Source organism: Neomonachus schauinslandi, chromosome 5 (genome assembly GCF_002201575.2).
Source record: "Neomonachus schauinslandi chromosome 5, ASM220157v2, whole genome shotgun sequence".
NCBI lineage: Eukaryota > Metazoa > Chordata > Mammalia > Carnivora > Phocidae > Neomonachus > Neomonachus schauinslandi.
This window is the reverse complement of record NC_058407.1, coordinates 83846969-83869218: the sequence shown is the minus strand read 5'-3', so window position 1 is coordinate 83869218 and position 22250 is coordinate 83846969. Positions and strand designations below refer to the sequence as shown.

The following is a 22250-nucleotide window of genomic DNA, read 5'->3' as shown; positions in this document are numbered from 1 at the left end:
GAAATCACAAAACTACAGTGAATACAAAGAAAATATTTTAATAAAATATTCAATACAGTATTTCCCTGTGGGGGCTTTTAAGAAGTGAGAAGCCAAAAGAAATAACTGTCACTTTTGGGAATCCAGTCCTAATATCCAGACAGGAATGTTCTTAGCTTTTCTCCAAAGCTCTCTGTCCAGTTCTGCCAACGAGGAGGATGAAGAAACCTGCAAAGGTCACTGTGAAGAAGTAAGTGACTGAACACAATCAGTTTAGAAGCAACTAGAGAGAAGCAGTTTTTGCCTCAGGATTCTCACCAGGCGCAGCATCTAGAAAAAGGAGAAGGCAACATACTGGTTGATACACAAAAGGTGTTAACAGCACCTTTTTGGGGTTCCCCTGCCCACCCTAATTGCATTTTCAGAGTGACCAATGGAAACAGAGAGATCTGTGGTTTCAAGCACTAAGCATTTCAAACAGAATCATTCCTTGGCCAACTTTGGTATTCAAGGTCTATTACTATGAACGGAATTCTTGGGTTTCAAATTGAGAGAAAGGAGAGCATACTATTTCCTATACATAATAGAAGCATGTCACTGCAAATACCACATGTGTGAGACAAGTATGAGCCATGAACCCTCCACCTTGTGTTACTGGTTATTGACACAGAAAGTGCTGTTGCTTGAATATGAGTATCATTTGGTGCATGAAGACATAGAAGAACAAATTACTGTGTTTCGGCTCTGGTGCAGTCTGACAGTGCTTTGCCTAAACCATCCAACACTTGATAAAAGATTTTCTTGAGGTTGGCTTGCTGTCATGATTCCGATGTGTTTTGATTTCCTTCTGGAGTCATAAATTGCACCTTTGGCACCATGAGGGATGAGTTGTTCCTTCGGATGGAATTGTTCCTCCTCATGGAATTGTTTCTCCTCATGGAATTGCGCTTCCTCAGAGAATTTTGATGGGACAGTTCACTCTTCTGGAGGGTCTGAATCAGGATGGAAGGCTTCTCATCCAGCTCTCGGGCACTGCACCTGGGAGCAGCTACTTTAACAGTGTTGCCAAATTTGGAGTAATCCACAGAATACACTCCTTCCTCCTCAGTTACAATAGACACAAAGCGATGGCCCCATTGGATCTCCTCAGCGATATAGGAGGTTCTTGCTTGTGTGGTAATGCCAGTAGTTTCGACCACTCCTTCCAGAATCACTATGACCTCTAGGTCTTGGTTGGCGAGGTCAGTTGCTGAGATATCATACAAGGGGCTGCGCTTGTCAATCACGTGGCAGATGATCAAAGGGGCCACCAGAAAAATGTTATTACTCTCAATTGGGTTATCAACAGGAATGTCCAGCTGGTGAATAGGCACCACCTCCCCTTCAGGTGTAGTTGTCTTCTTGACCACCTGGATGCGCACTGAGGCACTAATGATCATACTCTTTCTTAGGTCGCCCACTCGGAACATGAAGCACAGCTTGCCATTTCGGACAGCAATCACAGCATGGCGGCTGAAAATCAAGGTTTCCGCCCTCCTGTGAGCCTGAGCTGTTTTCATGAAAATGCAGCCCAACATGACTGCATTGATTATCAAACCCACAATGTTCTGGAGAATCAAAACTGTGATGGCCAGAGGACATTCCTCTGTCATCATTCTCCCTCCAAATCCGATCGTCACTTGAACTTCAATGGAGAAGAGAAAAGCAGAGGTGAAAGACCTGTAAAGAATGATATCAGAAAACAGTGCCATCAGATCCCATTTTGAATAATGAAATAACATGCCAAGCTGAATTTTCCATTTTCTTCCTCCAAAGGCTATTAAATGCTTTTGGAAAGACTTGGCAACTTAACTTGTCAAATGCCTGATTCTAAACACAAGCACTTTCTCTCTCTCCCTCTCTCTCTCATCGGAATGCATCTACTCCCAGACTTCTGGAATACAGTTCTATTGTTTTCTGTGTCATGTAATGATGGGCCTACTTATATGAAGGCATTAAAATAATAAGTTAAAATAATAAATACATACTTGTATTTATAGACATATTTTACCTTGTGAAATACTTTCACAATGTCATAGTTTACTTGGTGCAACTTCTTTCCAGGTAGATGTTTATTATTTATTGCATATCTGAGTTTCAGTGACTGGAGTCACGTGGGAAGATCCTGAGTAAAAAGTGAACTTTTTATTATTTATAACCCTTAAAATCATATTCATTGGTTAACACTTACTGTGTATCTTATACAGAGAAAACACAGTGCTACCAAAAGGTGGTACAAAACACATCATTCAAAAGTACTAGTATTTTTAATAAAAAAGAATGATTTAATGTTTTGCCATTTGGAAAGAAAACTTTTTTTATTGATTGTCTCATTTTGTTCTCTAATTCTAGAGAATACTGAGGCTATTAAAGGAAAAATTTGAGGCAGAGATTAGTAAGTAACTGTGTCAAGATCACATAATTGATGAGAACTTGAATCCTCTCAGTTTTGGCTTGGTGCTCTGAAAGAGGCAAAGGGAGAGTGAACAAGTGTCAGTATTTTCTTGGGAAGCTTTTTCAAATTGTACATCTCTTCCACATATCTCAATGTAAACCCCAATTTGGTAGGTCCAAGGTTGACCTGGGTTAAGACTTTTGAAAAGCTCTCAGGGAAGTCTGATTTATCCCCTTGCTTAAGATGCACCACATTTGGTTATTCTTAAGATTAATTTATTTACTTAACTTACATATCTTATATTGCTGTGACTTCTTAACGAAAACAGGGTTAGTCTTGTGTTTACCCCCAATGCCAATTTCAAACTTCTCTAATTTTACAGAAGATTAACCATGCATAGGCTATCCATATAATCTATCCATTAATGCCATGCACAACGAGCCAGCAAAATGCTTAAACATTTGAATACTGAGTATACACACTGCACTTTGGTGCAACACCATGAGCGGTGAGCATAAATGACTCTTTAGATTAACTTTTAAGTGGGGTGTGGAAAATTGCCTTTTTAACCCTTTAACCCCTGCATCTAAAAAGATTCATGGAGAACCACAATGATTGCTTTTTGCACGAATTACACAGATGTGTTGTATGATCCAAAAACTCTGTGAAGAATAAGAATGGACCCCAGGGGAGGGGCTTGGACCCAACGCTGATTTCAAATAACGTCTATATACTTCATGGAGCAGCCTGGGGATGAATATTCCCAAATGTTTCGTTTAAATGGATTGAGGGACTATTCAAGTGCCATATTTTACATATTGTTTATTTTATGAATGAATTTAATTCTAAACATTATATGGTAGCAAGACCCAACCTTTTATGGACACCTGTCATACTCTCAAAAGATGAAAGTGTTCAGTTGCTTGTTTGTTCTGCTACAGAGGGAGTTAGGCTGAATAAGAAGAAATATGTTGGTTTATTTTCTGACTCATGTTGGAAAAGTCATCCACATGAAAGGGAAAGTGAGCCATCCTAAAATAAGAACGGTAAAATGTTATTTGGACATACTGGTAAGTAGCCATCACAATAAGGTGTGTCTAATTTCGATGAAATGGTGGGACACTAAACCTCTGAAAGGAAATGCAAAGAATAAGAAACATTATTAGGCATCTTTTAAATCCCCTTTGGGAGAGAATAGAGATTTTTTGTTTCTATATTTTTGGTGAAAAAATTGTATTATGTACGGTTTGTTTTGATTAAGCTGTATGTTGAGCTTAAAGCACAAATAGTATCATAACATTAAAATAAAATTAGCAAGATTTTAACCTTAAAAGATGTCAAGTAATTTTTTTAAGGTAAGAAGTGCAATTAAAAATGCGAAAATTGTCACGCTAATAAGATCAACTTTATCTCATTGTATTTGTGACACCATTTCTCATAGTAAACTGAATTCTCCCAGCAGAAGGAATGCATCAGGGGAATGAACATGCTTCGGAACACATCTGGGTGAAAAATGAGAGCTAACATTAAAACAGCTTTTAACAACCAGTGCACTCCATAAGTTCTTTCCAAAAAAATCATGGGAAGGATGTCACGTTGATGATACATCTTTAATAAACTGCTTTATGACTCCTTTTTCACAGGAAAAGCCAACATACTTGTCTTGTAATTAAAATCTGTCATTTATTTTCGAGGCTTATCATTTTTGTTTCTATTATCTCTTTTTATGACTGTCTACCTCATGTTTATTAAAAATTTATCTTGATATGGAAGTGATTCACCAATATCAGTGCCCATAAATTTCTTAAAGAGAAATATTATAGATAATGATATTTGACCTACAAATGCCTGTTAAACACAGTGTTTTAAGTGTTTCCTTTGTATCTGGTATGCTGATGATCACCAACATTTTTCATCTATATTTTCTTGGAGACAATCCTTTGTGAAAAGTTCAAGACAAGAAAATAATAGCTACTTGGTGATAAAGGCAATAGATCAATTCAATATATTTTTCTCTCCTCAAAATCCGAGCTGAAATCTGTGACGTGTGATCCCGGCACACAAATGCTGCATCCCTCCCTCATACGTTGGCATTGCGGTTACTAAGGACAGACAAGTTCACAGTCTGGGTTTCTGCTTCTTGCAGTGGTATGCTAATTTCAGAAGACTTCAGGGTCAGTAAAGGTCTCATTCTTTACAGTTGCCTGGCAGAATGGTGCTTGTTCAAGTTGTTTTGCTTTGTACACTATGTGAATTTGGAACATTACTCAGAAAATGTCCTGGCAAAGTTTCCAGTATTATTACCATTGTTTCGCTTCAAGAGTGAATATTTTTGCAATTGATATAAATGATCTTTCTGTCTTCCAACAAAACAAATTAAAAGACAGATCATCCCAACTAAATGTTCTTAGACCATGTGAAAATATGAGGGGAATGACTGAAATCAAATTCATTTTATTTACTTTTGAAACACAATATAAGAGAAAGAAGCAAACGTTAGGCAATCTGAGGACTGTCTTGTTCCTATTCTATTAAGACTTGTAAAGAAAACCACAACATTAATTCACTCCTATATAATCTCTTCCATGAAAAACTTGGACCAATTTCCATTAAAAACTAATTTTTTCTAGTTCTGCATCTTAGCATAACTTTTAAACTTTGGAATCCAGTGCAAGCAACCAGCTATTTAAGATAATCTTGATAAAGAAGGGCTAATATCTATTTATTTCATTTTTAGTGGATTTTTAATCGAGGATACCTCTCCACCAGTATTTTCCCATTTTCCTCATGATTTCTGGAAATGTCACAGGTAAGAGAAGTTAGGGAAAAATATTACTAGCATTTGCACAATATTTTTTGTCGATCAGAGATACTTATTTGTGGACACAGCAATTTTTTCATACTAAATACTGAATGTGTGCTTTTTTTTTTTTTTTTTTTTTGAGTAAGGAACTCTGTGTAATCCTTTGAACCACAACCATTCTTTAAATAACTGATATAGTATCAGGAGGATTGAAGCTCCACGTTTTCAGAGACTCCTCATCCATAAAGCTGCATTTAAAAAGATTCTTAATGTGTTAGATTAGTTTTTTTTTACTTCTTTGTGTCTGAAGGTACTAAAGCAAATGCTTTATTTCGCTTTCAACAAAATAACTGTGATAGAAAAAGGGCAGTTTAATATTTCTCTCTATACTGTTTTCAATCCCTGCCTCATCCCACTGCATTCTTACCTGACATTAGTCACACAAACAGTGGACTCCAAACCACTTTTCTCCATTCCACTCTTCTCCATGTAAGCGTAGATGTCCCCATGGGCAAAGGCCACCAACCACCACATGATGGCGAAGAGCAGCCAGCTGCAGAGGAACGACATGGTAAAGATGACCAGCGTGTGGCGCCATTTCAGGTCCACCAAGGTAGTGAAGATGTCCTGCAGGAATCGTCCTTGCTCACGGATGTTCTTGTGCGCCAGGTTGCATGCCCCGCTCTTGGCGATGAAGCGGGCTTTGGGGAGGCGGTCTCGGACGCGCGGCTTGCGCAGATTCTCCGCCGCGATGCGCGCCAGCACATACTCCTCGGGGATGATGCTCTTTCTGGCCAACATCGTCCCGTCACCATAGCCCGCCTATTCACCTGTCTCTGACCTGCCTCTCCTTCCCTCGGGACGTCCTCCTGCATAAGGGAAACGACGATTTAAAACTTTCCCCTCTCCCATTTCCTAACCTCTTCAGTTCTTGCATTCAGGGATATGTCCACACGTTCTAGGTGACATGCAAAGCTAAGGTATGATTTTATCAATCTAAACACGAATCTAATTTGTGCTTGAGTTCTGGGATCGCAGAGAAGAAATTTTTTGGTCTGAATAGGAACTGTTTCAATTTTCCTTATCGTTTTGAACACATAAGAGCATAGCCTTAGTTAAACAAAACCAGGAGCCTTCCTGTAAACAGCAGGCTCAACGATAGTTCCGAGATTAACCGCGTCTGTAGATTAGTGTAAAGATACAAACATGCGGCGTCTATGATGAAAATTAAAGCCAGCTGGGTATCACGATCCATTTATTATTTAGACGATACAGCAATATTAAAAGTAGAGAGAGGAAATTCTTCCTCCGTTATTTTTAGAAGTACGCAAAGAAAAGGCGGTGGCCTCTTGCGCAGTATAAATAACATGCTTAGTGAAATTTGACAAAATAATAATAAGCGATGTGCTCCGTACCTTGAAAATGATGAAGAAGTATTTTACGTTTTAAATAAGTATGAACTGCATTTAAGAAAAAAGAAGAAAAATTCCCAGTGGAATTCATAATATTATTAATTGAAAACTTTACAGCGAAGGGATCAAACAAAGAAGCTGCAGGAAAAGCCCGGACAATAGCCCGCGGGCTGCAGATAGAGTTAAAAGAGTGTGCCCCGAAAAGTCCATCCAACACTGTAAACCTCTGCTGTGTTTGGCATTTTAAATCTTTTGCCGGGACGCGAACAGCCTCCCCCTCCCCTCCCCGGGAGGAGCGTTGAAACTTACAGACTCTGGGCAGCGGGCGCGGCGGCTGCACCTCCCTACACACGCCGGCCGACCGCGGGCAGGTCCCTCGCTCTCCCATCCCGGCGCGCGGGTGCAGGGACCGCGAACGCCGGAGGGACAGATCCGGGGGCCGCGTGTCCTAGGGAGAAGAGTTAAAATAATAAAAGGTGCAATTGAATCTGAATGCGGGAGGGCTAGAGGAAGGGGGATGGGTGTGGATCTTCCCCTCCCCCTGCTGGGCTCTACTCCCCGGGCCGTTGCTCCGAACGGAGGAGGGGCCGGGGGGGTCGGGGGGGGAGAGGACCTTGGGGGTGATGCTCCACAAATCAGCCTCCCAGTTCCGGCTTTGACGCGCGCCAGACCTCCGAAGCTGCCGAAGTTGGCGAGGTGGAGGCCGGAGGGGAGTGGGGGGAGGTGCATCCCGCGGAGGAGCCGGCCAGAAGGAGGGGCAAAGGGAGGGTGGGGAGGGCGGGACCTGTAGAACTAGCTCTTTCCCAGTAGCTGCGACCCCCCGCTGCCAGCTTGACCCGCTCGTCTTTAAAAGGCTCCCTGCTCAGGAGAGAACTTATGAGTCCAAGTTCACTGACGTAAAGAAAATTTATTTTTTATTTTTATTTTGTAATCTGGGTAGATAACTGGGCTACTTAAGATTGAATAAAACCAGATACAGAGATCAGAAAACAGTTTTCCGAAGTGTTCAAGCTGTGTGCACACATTTATTTACATTAAATTTCCATCTAGTGGGGATGATACAGGTGGAAGATGTTTTGGAACCCACTGTAAGTGAAGTGTTTCTTCAACCAAAGCTAGTTCTCAGGGAATTAAGCGCGCGCGCGCGCACGCGCGCACACACACACACACACACTCGCACGCAACGACCCCCCCCCCCCCCCCAAAAAAGAAGAAAGAAAAAAAAAAGTCGAGGTCTCTTCCAGTGAGAAAGTTTACCCCAAAAAAGGGATAGCTGTCAACACTTTAGAACTCAAATGGCCATTCTTCAGTACTTGGTTACTTTCTGAAATGTTGCAGCTTCCTCATCTTGTCTAGATGATCTGAATGATAAAACAGAACAATTGCGCACAAGAAAGGTTATATAGTAAATATCTTTCTATAGTTTTTTGAATAGCCTCCAGCAAAGACAAATGTGCTTTCTCCCACAGGTCAGGCCTCCTGATTTGGCATTTGTGTTAATGGAAACTTTAATTCTTGGAAATTTCACGTATTTTCCAAGACTCAGGGCAGAAAGCGTATGGAGCATAAACAGTGTGTTCATTTAATTACCAAAAGACCTAAAATTAGTCTTTAATAAAGGCAATGAAGAATTTTTTCCCATTGTGGATAGATCTGCTTAACCCCTTTCAGCCAGGAAATGCAATCTGTTAGTGGCAGCTCTCATCTCTACTGATGTTAATATTTATAGTAATTTATGTAGTAGATTTACTCTATGTGTGTGGGGATCGATTTGTTTAGTTAATCCCCTCATTGTTCTATTTTACAATTGAGTTTAGTGTGCAACTTACTCCTTATTCTTTTAGCTCAGGGAACATTCACTGAGCACATTTTCATCCTTTTCTGAAGCATTTGGTTTTTTTTTTTTTTTTTAGGTTTTTATATGTAAAATCATAGTTGCTGTTCTGAAGAGGCAGACAGTTGTAGTAAGAGAAACAAGACTTTGATAATAAACTCCAATACAAGCAAGGATGTGATTAGAACGAGAAAGGGAAATACAACCAAAGTGTCATAGAAATTCAAATGAGAGATATTAAGACAAAGACAATAAGGAAAGCTTCATGGATTAATTGACATCTGATCCAGTCTTCGGATCAGATATATTTGGGGTATGCAGAAAAGCAAAGAAAGGATGTTCCACAGAGAGGAAACATCAGGGACAAAATTGTGGAGTACTGACCAGAGTGGGCCACGTTTTAGTCACAGCACTAAATGAATTAGCATTGATGAAGCAAGGTCAACAAGATAGCCAGATTGGACGCCTGAGTCCAGGGTTGCCGGGGCAGCAGCCTCTGTCACCACTCTTCTCAACACATGGGTTATTCATGTACTTGTCCCCTCCATCACTCACCCCCCATGAAACTGAGGGCTGCTGGAGGGCCAGGCTGGGGCTTCTTTATCTTTGTGTCCTAAGCCTCTGGCCTATCACAGCTCAAATGACAGAGGTGCTGAAAAATTACTCTGGAACCAATGCATGGAAAAGGTAAGGCTGAAAACCACGTCCGGGGACTTGAAAATAAATGCATAGACGCCTTAAATGTTCAACAAAGGAGTCGTGGCAGTTTTCAGTAGGTAGAGACAAGCCTTGGAAAGATTTGGATTAGAAAACAACACAGTAAGTCTGATTTAGTAGGACTGATCAGGAAGCAGGGGATATAATGGCTTTGGGAGTTGCATTTCTGAGTAGAGTTCCTTGGGCTCCAAAACTCTGTGATTGGCAGAAGGGGATACTGGAAACTATTATATTAATTAGAGAAGAAGTGAGCTCTGGGGCTAATAAGCAAATATATACAAAAGGAGTGTTACACAGAATCAGTAGTGGGAGAGGGAAAAATCAGAGCTGACTGTGGTATTTATTGTGACCAGGAAATACCGTTGACCCTTGAACAGCGCAGGTTTGAACTGCGCGGGTCCACTTCTAGGTGGATTCTTTTCAATAAATACAGTACAGTACTGTAAATGTATTTTCTCTTCCTTGTGATTTTCTGTTTTTTTTTATTTTTTTAAATTTAAATTCAGTTAATTAACATATAGTGTATTATTAGTTTCAGAGGTAAAGTTCAATGATGCATTAGTCTTATAGAATATCCAGTGTTCATTACGTCACGTCCTTGTGATTTTCTTAATAATGTCTTCTTTTCTCTAGTTTACTTTATTGTAAGAATACAGTATATAATGCATATAACATACAAAATGCATGGTAACAGACTTGTTTATGTTATCCGTGAGGTTTCCCGTCAAAGTCAAGTGATTAGTAAAGTTTTTAGGGGGAGTCAAAAGTTATACATGAATTTTCAACTGCAGGTGGGGTTGGCTCTACTAACCCCCAAGTTGGTCAAGGGTCAACTGTATTTATTATTGATTGATATCCAGTTTCTCTCCCTTTTGATCTTCCTCTTCTCATATTATGGCCCAAATATGAACATTTAAATTTACCTTGAGAAATTTGTTAAGGAAATTAATTTTTTAAGAACACATTTACTACTTAGGGCTTCTTTATTGGTCTACTTGTTAAATCACTATTTTGCTATCATCCCCTAAAAGTTACAGGTGTTTTCTTAACTGTTCTATAATTTTCCTATTTGTTCTTTCAAGAGTAAAGACTACTTTGTGCACCACTCTTGAGGAGACCAGTAATAAATTTAGAACAGAGTTAACTTTTAAAATCTTATGATTTTCTTGACTATAAGACTTTAAGAATTCTGTTAGAATCTGTTCATGTTGCATACCAGAGAAATTTATGCAACTGGGAAACAATTCAAGGATATCTGTTCACTTTTAAGTCAACATCTGTTAGGTTCCTTTTAGACCCTATGAGCATTTTATTTGTGGATAAAGACATTTCTGCAATTCCTGTTCTCCTAAAAACAAAGTTTGTCAGGTGCCTTCAAACAAGTGGAGAAAGTATTAGGCTGATGCTTTTCCCAATTGTCTGCTGCTTTATCAAGTACAAATTAGTGTAGTCCTTGAAAGTACTCTCTAGATTAAGGGTGAAGTCCTGGCATTTAATGACCTTGCCTTTGACTAGACTTGTGAATTTCGAAGTCTTGGACTTCCTGAGCCATATTAGACGTAAGAATTTGGAGAGTCTTCAAAATGACAATGGAAATGATTCATGTTAGCAGCCCAAATAACGGTTGGTCTATTTGCTTGGTATGCTGCTTTATTAGTGTCCTCATATAAACCACTTTGGAACATATTGCTTGGGAATCAGCTTAATAAAACTGTTACATAAACTAGTAATCAAAACAGCATGCTATAAACTCACTTTTTTTGAGTTATCATGAAATGGGAATGACAATACAACTCTTCTTATTTATCTGTTCCAGTGAGTTTAGAGAATATTTCTTTTTGAGATATGTATCTATTTATGTACAAAAAAACCTCACTGTCCTTGAAATTAGGCCACCCCGTTTCTATAAGGATAACCATCAGCACCATTCGTGCAAAAGAATCCATTCAGCTTGCATGCTCAGCTCCTTAAACTTATGCTGGCTCACAGGTGTGGATCAGCAAGTCAGGAAGAGAGGCATTAATAACAATCACTACCTTTTAATGTACATCTAGGTGAACAAAACAAAGCCCCTGCACCAAGGCATTCTTGGGGAGGAAGCTCTGAGCAAGCAAGTAAACGAGTAATACATTATGTAGTTATCAATGGTGTCAAGATTTAGAAGGAAAATAAAGCAGGGGAGTCAGTATTGAAAGTAACTGGAGCCAGAAATTGGCAATTTTATATACAGTTTAGAAAAGTCCTCTTTAAAACTATGGACTCCAAGAAACAAACTGAGGGTTTTAGAGGGGAGGGGCATGGGGGGATGGGTTAGCCCGGTGATGGGTATTAAAGAGGGCACGTACTGCATGGAGCACTGGGTGTTATACGCAAATAATGAATCATGGAACACTACATCAAAGACTAATGATGTAATGTATGGTGACTAACATAATAAAAAAATAAATTAAAAAATAAAAAATAAAAAAAAGAAAAGACCTCTTTAAGAGGTGGAATTTGAACAAAAGATTAGTCAGGTGATCAACGGGGGGAGGTGCGGTGGGGTGGGGGCAGAAGAGTGCTTCAGGCAGCTCAAGAGCAAATATAATGGAAATGGTTTGGTGTATTCTAAGAACAGAACAAGATCAATATATCGAATGGAGAAGAGAAAAAGTAGACAAGTTGGGAAGAGTGGCAAGGGAATTCACTGATCTATCCATCTCTCCATTTACCCAAAGAATAGATAGAGTCTGCATATACTAAGCTCTGAAAAACATTGACCTAATCCTTAATAATGGCTACGCTGGGTTGTTTTCTTCCTTTTACACATGAGTCTATTAGAGTATAGCTAAATGACTTATCTAAAATCAAATAGCTAAGAGATGAAAAGCTACAACAAACTCAAAACATCTAATCCCAAATCCTATGCTTTTCTCACTGGACAGTATCTCAGAGGGATGGTTGTTATTCCATTGTTCAGGTACATGAGAAACGCCTGGTATAATTATTTTATGCCCCTCCAGGCTTTTATTGAGTAAGGATAGAATAAGATATAAAATCTTTGGCCCCAAAATGAAAATATCTTTAATGAAAAGCTTTAAATACTTCTAATAAAAGTTCCCCTGGAGATTCTCTTGCTCAGTCAGGTATAGGAAACTTATAGAATTGTCCTGAGGACAAGATGACACAATCCCTATAAAGTGCTCAGTACTTACTGGCCTGTAGTAAGTACTTAATAAATGTTGGTTCTTTTTTTATCATTTAAATTCAATGTAATAACATACAGTATATTATTAGTTTCAGAGGTAGAATGTAGTGGCTCATCAGTTGTCGGTCCTTATTCATATAGTGGACTGGTTTTGGTTGGGTGATGGTCCAAAAGACCTCAGAGCTGGGTGTGGAGGTGGGAAGGGGGAAAGGTATAGACCCACAGATTCCTTTAACTATTAGTTAACTATCTTTCCTAACCTAAGACTAAGGAGACATGACAATATCATTTTATAGACTTGAGAATTATTTTTGAGACCTCATTGACCTTCAGAGTGCTAACTAACCAGCACTTGTACTGGTATCTCCTCAACTCTTGAATTGAATCAAGACACTGAGGACTGAAAAGAAGCCAGTTAAGACCCTGGTAGTAAAATAAAGACCTAGAAAGTCAACCTGTCTGTTTTACTATACTAATGTCTCCAAGATAAAAGTGGTTTCTTCAGTCAAGTACAAAGTACTTGACTGAAGTGGTAATTATTTTCTGCCAGCAGGGCACAAAATGCTAGTACTAAATAAAGCTGGTGGGGTCTCTTCCAAGAGAAGATGAAGAACAGTGGCTGTCACTGCTCATTTTTCCAGGCCTTGAAATTAATGCTTTGATATTCTTGTGCCAAAGAAAGGCAAGTTCACATGAGCCTGGGATCTTTCTTGCCATAGGACCTCTTCACAGGTTTTTCTGAAGGTCTTAGGGAAAGAGCAATTCCGAACAACGTCCTGATGTATTGCTAAACTTTCATGTCACAATGTTTTGAAAACTCAGTGACTCATATGGTACTTGGAAAAGAGAAATCTGACATTTTCCACAACTCTCTGTAGGGTGATTCCTTGTTGCCACCTTTCAAAACTGCCAGTTGCGGAAGGGATTATAGAGCTTTAAAGTGATATTTAGACTCTATGATCATTGGCCAGGATTTTTTTTCCTGCTATTAAGTGACCTGGATTTTCCTTTAGGTAAAAATTATCTGTGCCAGGAAAGCTTTCACAAAGTCATTTTTCTAAACAGGTTCATATTAGATTTAAATATTTGGTATTTGTTACTAATTTAAAATGCCAAATTACCTTACTTATTGTTAGAATAAATGGGGTAATAATATGATCTTTCTGTAAACCTACAGAAGTTTATTGTGCAGTTGGGTCAATCTTTTAAAAAAAAAAAAATTGAGGAACTGGGGAAGATGCATGAAATATGCCGTAACCCTTTGTTTAAGTTCATAGAGTTTTAGAGTCAGAAAGATGTGGGATCAGTTGCCCATTCTGCCACTTACTTAGTTGGTGGCTTTGGGCAACATACTTCATCACTCTGAGCCTGGTTCCCCTTCTGGAAAATGGACACTTTAACATCTACCTCTCATAGTTGTATAGATTAAATGAGGTGAGTATGTAAAGAATTTAGCACAGGCTGATACACTTAAAACACAATATTTTCTTTTTTTTTTTTTTTTTTTAAGATTTTATTTATTTATTTGAGAGAGAGAGAATGAGAGACAGAGAGCATGAGAGGGAGGAGGGTCAGAGGGAGAAGCAGACTCCCTGCCGAGCAGGGAGCCCGATGTGGGACTCGATCCCGGGACTCCAGGATCATGACCTGAGCCGAAGGCAGTCGCTTAACCAACTGAGCCACCCAGGCGCCCCAAAACACAATATTTTCTTAAAAAAATTATAACTTTGATACAACCTCCTTAATTAGTGTTTAATTAACTTATCACTTGTTATTTGAATATTTTCTTTACCTGCTTTTGTTAGTATTTTCTGGCCAGTAGTCCATAACGATGGTGATAACAGGCATGTTCTTCTCCTTAGTGATTTTGAGAAAATGCTTCCAGAATATATAATTTACATAGTTATCATTTTAAGGTAGTGTGCTCTTTCTACTTTTCTAGGTTTTTAAAATTAATAATGGATGGTGAATTACATAAAATGCCTTTTTAGCATATATCAAAGTTATCTTTTTGTTTTTTTCCTTGGCCAATTAATATGGTAAATTAAAGCACTGGATTAAAAAATGTCAAATAGTTTTTACATTCCTGAGATAAACTGCATGTGGTCATGGTGATATATTATCTCAATATAAGGCTGAATTGTTTTTGCTAATATTTATTTAGGATTTTTGCATCAATATTTATAAGTGAGATTGGTCTGTATTATTCTGTCTGTTCTGTCTGCCTGGTTTTGGATGAAGGTTATGACTCTTTTTAATTTTAATTAATTATTTTTTTTTTAAAGATTTATTTATATGAGAGAGAGAGAGCATGTGAGTGTGTGGTGGGGGGGGGATGGTGGTGGGAGGAGCAGAGGAAGAGAATCCTCAAGCAGACTCTCTGTTGAGCGCCAAGCCCTGGGCTCCATACAAGGACCCTGAGATCATGATCTGAGCCAAAATCAAGAGCCGGAGCCTTAACCGACTAAGCCAGCCAGGCGACCCTATTTTTTTTTTTTTTTGAGAGAAAGCTAGTGTGCAGGGGGAGGGGCAGAGGGAGAGGGAGAGAGAATCTTTTTTTTTTTATGTTATGTTAATCACCATACATTACATCATTAGTTTTTGAGGTAGTGTTCCATGATTCATTGTTTGTGCATAACACGCAGTGCTCCGTGCAGTATATGCCCTCTGTAATACCCATCACCAGGCTAACCCATCCTCCCATCCCCCTCCCCTCTAGAACCCTCAGTTTGTTTTTCAGAGTCCATAGTCTCTCATGGTTTGTCTCTCCCTCCAATTCCCTCCCTTCATTCTTCCCCTCCTGCTATCTTCTTCTTCTTCTTCTTTTTTTTTTTTTAACATATACTGTATTATTTGTTTCAGAGGTACAGATCTGAGATTCAACAGTCTTGCACAATTCACAGCGCTCACCATAGCACATACCCTCCCCAATGTCTATCACCCAGCCACCCCATCCCTCCCACCCCACCCCCCACTCCAGCAACCCTCAGTTTGTTTCCTGAGATTAAGAATTCCTCATATCAGTGAGGTCATATGATACATGTCTTTCTCTGATTGACTTATTTCGCTCAGCATAATACCCTCCAGTTCCATCCACGTCATAGCAAATGGCAAGATTTCATTCTTTTTGATGGCTGCATAATATTCCATTGTATATATATATATATATATATATATATATATATATATATATATATACCATATCTTCTTTATCCATTCATCTGTCGATGGACATCTTGGCTCTTTCCACAGTTTGGCTATTGTGGACATTGTTGCTATAAACATCAGGGTGCACATACCCCTTCGGATCCCTGCATTTGTATCTTTGGGGTAAATACCCAGTAGTGCAATTGCTGGGTCGTATGGTAGCTCTATTTTCAACTTTTTGAGGAACCTCCATACTGTTTTCCAGAGTGGCTGCACCAGCTTGCATTCCCACCAACAATGTAGGAGGGTTCCCCCTTGGGAGAGAGAATCTTAAGCAGGATCCACGCCCAGCACAGAGCCCAACGTTGGGCTTGATTTCGTGACCTGAGCTGAAATCAGGAGTCGGACACTTAACCTACTGAGCCCACCCAAGCATCCCAGGTTATAAGTCTTTGTAAAAAGAATTGATGCAGATTCTTTCTCTGTGGATTGGAATAGTTTAATTGGATAAGGATTAGCTCCTTAAAAGTGCAATAATTTTGAAATCATCTGAGTCTGAATTTTTTAAGGAATAGTTCTTGGCTCTTTAAATCCTCTTCACTCTGGGTTTTTCTTTTTCCCCTCTAAGACCCCTATTTCAGACCTTCTAATACTGTCCTTCATATCTTTTCATTATGCTTCATATTTTCTATCAGTTTGTTCTGTGCTGCATTCTGGATACATTCTAGATCTGTTTTCATTGGAAAGAAGTCTCTCATCATCTAAGCTTAATTGCTGTTTAACCTGTCCATTGAACTTTTAATTTTAATGGCTCTTTTCTTTTCTTTACTAGTTCCATTTGTCTATTCCAAATTAATCTTTTTCTCACCTTTTAAAAACCTGTACATACAACCATATAACTGCCACGTGGATCACAAATCAAGACATAAAATATGTCATCTATCACCCTAGGTTTCCTCCTGCGCCTTTGCAGACTAACTGCTCCCTCCCAGAGCTAAGTCCGTTATGACTTCTTTTGTCTATTTTGCTTCTTGAGTTGGTGTACATGGGCTCCTATGGTAGGTACTCTTCAGCACCTGACTTCCTGTACTGATTTTGCATTTGTGAGGTTTGGTTACATTATTTTATATGTGAGTATTTCATTGTGTGAAGAAACCACCATTTACTTGTCTATTCTCTTGTTGATGGGCATTTGGGGTTTTTCAGACTATTATGAATAAAGCTGCTATATACATTTCTGTACAAGTCTTTTTGTGGACATAAACACTCATTTCCCTTGGATACAAGCCCAGGAGTGAAATTGTTGAATCCTGGTATAGGCACATATTTAGGCTTAGAGAAACTGCCTGTTTTCCATACGGGTTGTGCCATTTACATTTCCTTCAGCGGGGCATGGGGAGGTCCAACATCACCAGAGCTTGCTATGGTCAGTCTTTGCAGTTTCAGTGATTTATTGTCAGTCTTTGTAGTTTTAGCTGTTTTATTTGCATTCCTGGTGAAGAATGATGTTGAGCACATTTTTACATCCTTATTGGCAAACATACATATTTTTAAATCTCTTATAGATCGTTTTACTATTTCTGGTTCTTGTGCTAATATTCCTATTTGTTGTGTCTCTTGCTTCTCATCATGGTGGTTCATTTTCTCATGTGGTTCTAATTTTGAATGTGAATTAATTCTGTTGCTTTTTTTTCCCTTTTCAGGAGATCTAGGTTATACCCCAACAGACTGATTTTGCATTTGCCCTTTCCAGAACCCCAAGGATATCAATATTCTAGAGCCATTTTTGTATCATATCTCAGCTTGAGTATGTCATTTCACCATTGTAAAGTTGGAATCATATCAATTTTTTAAGAGGGAAAAAGTTTATTCTGTGACTTACAAAATAATCCCACATAATAATATTAAGATGTGGTATATGTAGTGGATTCTCAATACTGATATTTCATGTCAGAATGTGCTTTTCAAATTATAAAATTCCTCTCATCGCCATTTAATTGGAGTATCACAAAAACTCAGTGAAGCTGACAGAGTAGTTATCACGCCTTTTTGTTTTCCTTTTTGCAAATGAGGAAATGGAAACTCAGGTTTTAAATGATTAATCCAAGGCCACACATCCAGTATGTGATAGAAACAAGACTAGAACTCAGGTCTTCTAATTCCTGGTCCAGTTTCTTTTTTCAATATATTCTCCATAGGCTAACATAATTATTCTTTTTATATATCACAGACCATGTAAAGCACTTATTTCCAAGAGAACTCAATGGATTCACTAACTGAGTCATCAGTCTAGTATAGCGCATGGCCAGGAGTGTGGGCCTTGGGGTCGGACTCCCTGAATCTCTGTTCCATTAAACCTTGGGCAAATTAGCCAATCTGAACCCCAATTATAAAATGGTGATAATGTTCGCCTCGTAGAATTTTTGTCAAGATTAAATGAGATTATACTTATAAGGCTCATATCATATCTGCTCAATATGTTAGTTGTAATTATCCTTTCATCAAATTTTTTAATGAGATGGTTTATGCAATATGCATTCTACTGATATCTGAATTGATTTCACGTTGCTCTTCTTTCCCCCAGGAATTTTGCTTCTCTCATGTTGTTTGATACAAGATGGTACTAGACATTACAGAAATTATATGATATTTAAATCATAAGTCATTATGTCATCTCTCTGCTTTATTGGCACACATAGTTAAGCTTTATTAAAATATTGTTTAAGCCAAGAATTTCTCATGAAATATTAGGCTTGCTAATTTTTTCCCTAAGTTTTTTGGCCAAAAGCCTAGATGCCTTGTGTTTCCAATATAATATTTTACTGTATTTAATATATGCTAGAAGTTCAGTCAAGTGGGAACAAAGAAAAGAAGCTCATTTTTTTTTCAGGTGAAATCTTGTACCCCAAATCACAGCATTTTGCCACCTCTTTTTTCCAGTTTGCCAATGACACAGCAAATTCAGTGCCTTGGCCAAGTGCTTGGCACTTGTTAAGTGTCTGAGAATGACAGGTCCCTGGGAGGAACTGGTGCCCTATCTGAGGTATGCTTATAATTGTCCTATGTATTGGGGATCCTAAAATGGGTGAGAGAGTGCAATTCTAAGTGGGTGTTACTGGTTGTTTTGAATGGGTGGTTGTGAGAAAGTGTCTAACAGGCTGTGAGTTATGCAGTCATTCCCACAGGGAAATAAAACTTGGGCTTAAAAAGTCAATATTTGGAGGTGATTACTTATGGCAGGAGATTTTGTTTTGTTTTCTTGTTTAAAAGAATATTACATCCTACTTTGGACTTTCCCTTTCTCTGGAGCAAAGGTGGGACCATGTAAAGAATGTCCAAAGGGTTTAGTCAACAAGCTCACTCTACTGCTCATGTGATGGAAGAATGGTTCTCCCTCCCTTAATTTTTTATTTTCCAAAGGAAAATAATCAGTAGCCAGCTCAGTATCATCACTCTTTTTCTGAAATTACTGGTTGTGATTTTGGTTTGTATTCTTGCTTTCATGGCACTTTCCAGACTGTGTTACGTTTTCCTCGGCATTACTTTCAATTGGCTATATTATCTGGCCACAGCTTTTTAGGCCAGAAGTCAATCCCTGACCCAAAGTGAAGTAGTGAAAAGTTGTCCAGTCATGCATAAGATAGAAAGATGAGCTGCGCAAAATAGATTCCTTGCTTGATACTTTGAAAAGGACAATCTGAAAAGTGGAGATGGTTGTGGGCCGTGCTAGATGATTTCATCTAAGATAGGAGTGGGTTAATCAAGGCTACATGCGAGGTGAGACAGAAGTGGATGGAAGGATAGAATGGCACAGAACGGTAGAAGGAAGCTGAGAAGCTTGAGATAGAGAGATGGAATTGAGGGAGTGGACTGTCCCCAGACAGGCTGTTAGACTTGGCCCAGCCTGCACTTGTCCTAGGACCTGATAATTCTGCTTTCCCTAGATTTTAAGGCAGATGTGTCCTTTCAGCAGCACCCCCATCTCTCCACTCCCATCCCCTGGTGCTTAAAGTGCCATCTCTGGAGACAGATCCATGATTTGGAGGTGATTCATTTAAATTCTAATCTCAGTTCTTTCCCTGTAGAAGTACAATAAAGATAGTTATTTCAGAAGATTTCATACTATTTTTAACATACCAGAAAGTTCTGTACTACCCTGACAAAAAATCTCCTTGAATCACACCTGATTTACTCAAAGGTGAACACATAGCAGATATTCATAAAATTATTAATCCAGATGAAAAACCCAAGTTCATTTTCCTGTAGCATCCCTTAGTAAGGAGACAACCATCTTTCTTTCATAGATGCCCAACCCAGATCACTACCTTTATGACAACAATTATCATCCCTTTGTTGAACTAAAAAGAGCCTGATCACTATAACCCATCAATATATTGCCATGATTATCTTAAAAAATGATAGAAAAAAACCACTGAATCTCCTCTCACTGGAAACATTCTATGATCCATCTAGAAGTTAAATATCTTCCTAAAGTGGCATTAGGGCTAGAAGATACACTTAAAAATTACTGTGATTATAAGAATTTCTCTTTATGCCATCTATTGTGGGCACCTGTATTTGACTTTTCTATGCATTGTATTAATATGTGGTGAAAAGATTCACGCAGCTTTATTCTTTAAGACAGCAAGATAAAATGTGAACAGTTATGTGCACGTGGGGGATGGCATGCACACTGGGTGAGGGTTTGGAGGATATGTTGTAACCTGTGAAAGATGCTTAATGGTACACATTAAGGGATTTAAACAATTGAGAGTTCTGTTTATGTCTACATTCAAAGGCTTGATAAACATTTTGGATTTCTGAAAGAGATTAATTTTTTTTTAATTGCTCTTTACTTAACTAACTAGTGTTGGAACAAAGCCCCAACTACTATGGGTCAAAGAGCAAATACCTAGATATGGAAGAGCTGGTCTAAATCCACTTGACTCTGATAATATTAAAGGTCAATAGTCCTTCACTTAACAATAACTGATAATGTGTATAAATAGTGCATAATGTAGCTCTAAGAGAAAAACGGGAATGAAGTGGCATTAAGCAGTGTTATACTGTTGTTGTTTATGAACACATTACTTATTTTATGCAGTGGGCAGATTAAGTGATAAAAATAATGCTCAGAAAACAAAGTTCTTACAAGACAAAACCAGAGAGGGAGACAAACCATAAGAGACTCTTAATCTCAGGAAACAAACTGAGGGTTGCTGGGGTTGTGGGGGGTGGGAGGGATGAGGTGGCTGGGTGATGGACACTGGGGAGGGTATGTGCTATGGTGAGTGCTGTGAATTGTGTAAGACTGATGAATCACAGACCTGTACCCCTGAAACAAATAATACATTATACGTTAATTTTAAAAAATTAAAAAAAAGAAAACAAAGTTCTTTGTCATTAGTATGTAGTATATAACTGCAGATGATCTGTGATGGTTGGTGGCACAAAGGTCACAGAGGGCATTCTTCTTAGAGCCTACTAACTTCTTTAGCCAGGTATGACTCCCTTGATCTTTGTCAATTTAGAAAGAGGGCATTGGTGACCATAGTGTGAATGGCTAAGAGGAATTTGTTACTACCCATAGAAAAAGAAATTATTTATTTTTAAAAGATTTTATTTATTTATTTGCGAGAGAGAGGGAGAGGGAGAGCACAAGCAGGGGTAGCTCGCTGAGCGAGGAGCCCAATGCAGGGCTTGATCCCACGACCCAGAGATTACTACCTGAGCCCAAGTCAGAAGTCAGATGCTTAACTGACTGAGCCACCCAGGCACCCCAAAAAAGAAATTACTTAAATCTTATATAGTAGATATACAGACTGAATATGTCAACCTTCACATATCAGCAATGATGACAACACCTGTAGAAAAAAAGGTGAAGGTGGAAAGGAGAATAATCATCAGATAACTTACCTTCTTTCCATATTGTGAGACATCAATAGTGAAACCTACCCAAAGTCCTCACATTTATGGACTGCAAACATTTGGAAATATGACTCCAAATTTAGCAGAATAATGTATAAATGATACGACAGCTAATTCAGATGTGGGGGGGAAGAGGCTTTGCCTCTTTGCTGATTAAACCACAAAACAAAAGAAAACAGCATTCAGAACCCCAGTTTATATCGTCTAGGTAAGATTCGGTTCATTTACCTCTACGTTTCTTTTACGATGCAACTAAGGGGTTCACCCAGTGACACTGAGAGGCCCGTTTTAGCCATCTGGAAGAAGGTAATGTCAGGAAAGAGGCAGGAGCATGTGAAAATCACCTTCAGTATTCTGTGGCTCCATGTTATTTACGTGATGACTGAGGTAGACCAGTGATTCCAAACTTGGCTAGTTATGAATCTCATCTGGAGACACTTGCTAGAAATACAGCTCCAAGCCCTTTCATTGGAAAGTCTGAGCCAGGTGCACCTTAGTAGTGCTCGAGAAAAACTGTTGGGAATGATGTGTATTTACTCAAGAAAAAAATAAACCTAAGTGACAGGACACATACTCTTGACTACTGTTTCTTATGCTAAGACACTAAGATAAGAAGATTGCATTTAACTTTAGATAATGGGTCAATAATGGAATTATCATGGTACTGTAAATCACAGAAGTCCAAAAGAGTATAGAACAAAATAAGCAATAAAAGATATATTGGAAGATAACTATAAAAATTGATCAACAAACCTTAGGGAAAAGTCCAGACATCCAGCTATTTAATTAGAGATGTCATAAAATTATTG

At 38.7% G+C, this 22250-nt stretch overlaps 1 protein-coding gene across 1 annotated transcript; it reads right to left on the bottom strand.

The window, feature by feature from the left end:
• Positions 1-290: 290 nt before the first annotated feature.
• Positions 291-6017, bottom strand: KCNJ8 (potassium inwardly rectifying channel subfamily J member 8). Its single transcript, XM_021690637.1, has 2 exons — positions 5644-6017; positions 291-1698 (listed from the first exon to the last, which is right to left on the bottom strand). The coding sequence occupies exons 1-2, from the start codon at positions 6015-6017 to the stop codon at positions 798-800; spliced, it is 1275 nt and encodes a 424-aa protein (XP_021546312.1). The 3' UTR covers positions 291-797.
• Between the last annotated feature and the right edge of the window lie 16233 nt (positions 6018-22250).

Bases quoted from the DNA above. Each gene is read 5' to 3' on its own strand.
- KCNJ8 (XM_021690637.1), bottom strand. From the start codon at position 6,017: ATGTTGGCCAGAAAGAGCATCATCCCCGAGGAGTATGTGCTGGCGCGC. The intron at 1,699-5,643 runs GTAAGAATGCAG...CATTCTTTACAG, and splicing joins GTTTGTGTGACTAATGTCAG to GTCTTTCACCTCTGCTTTTC.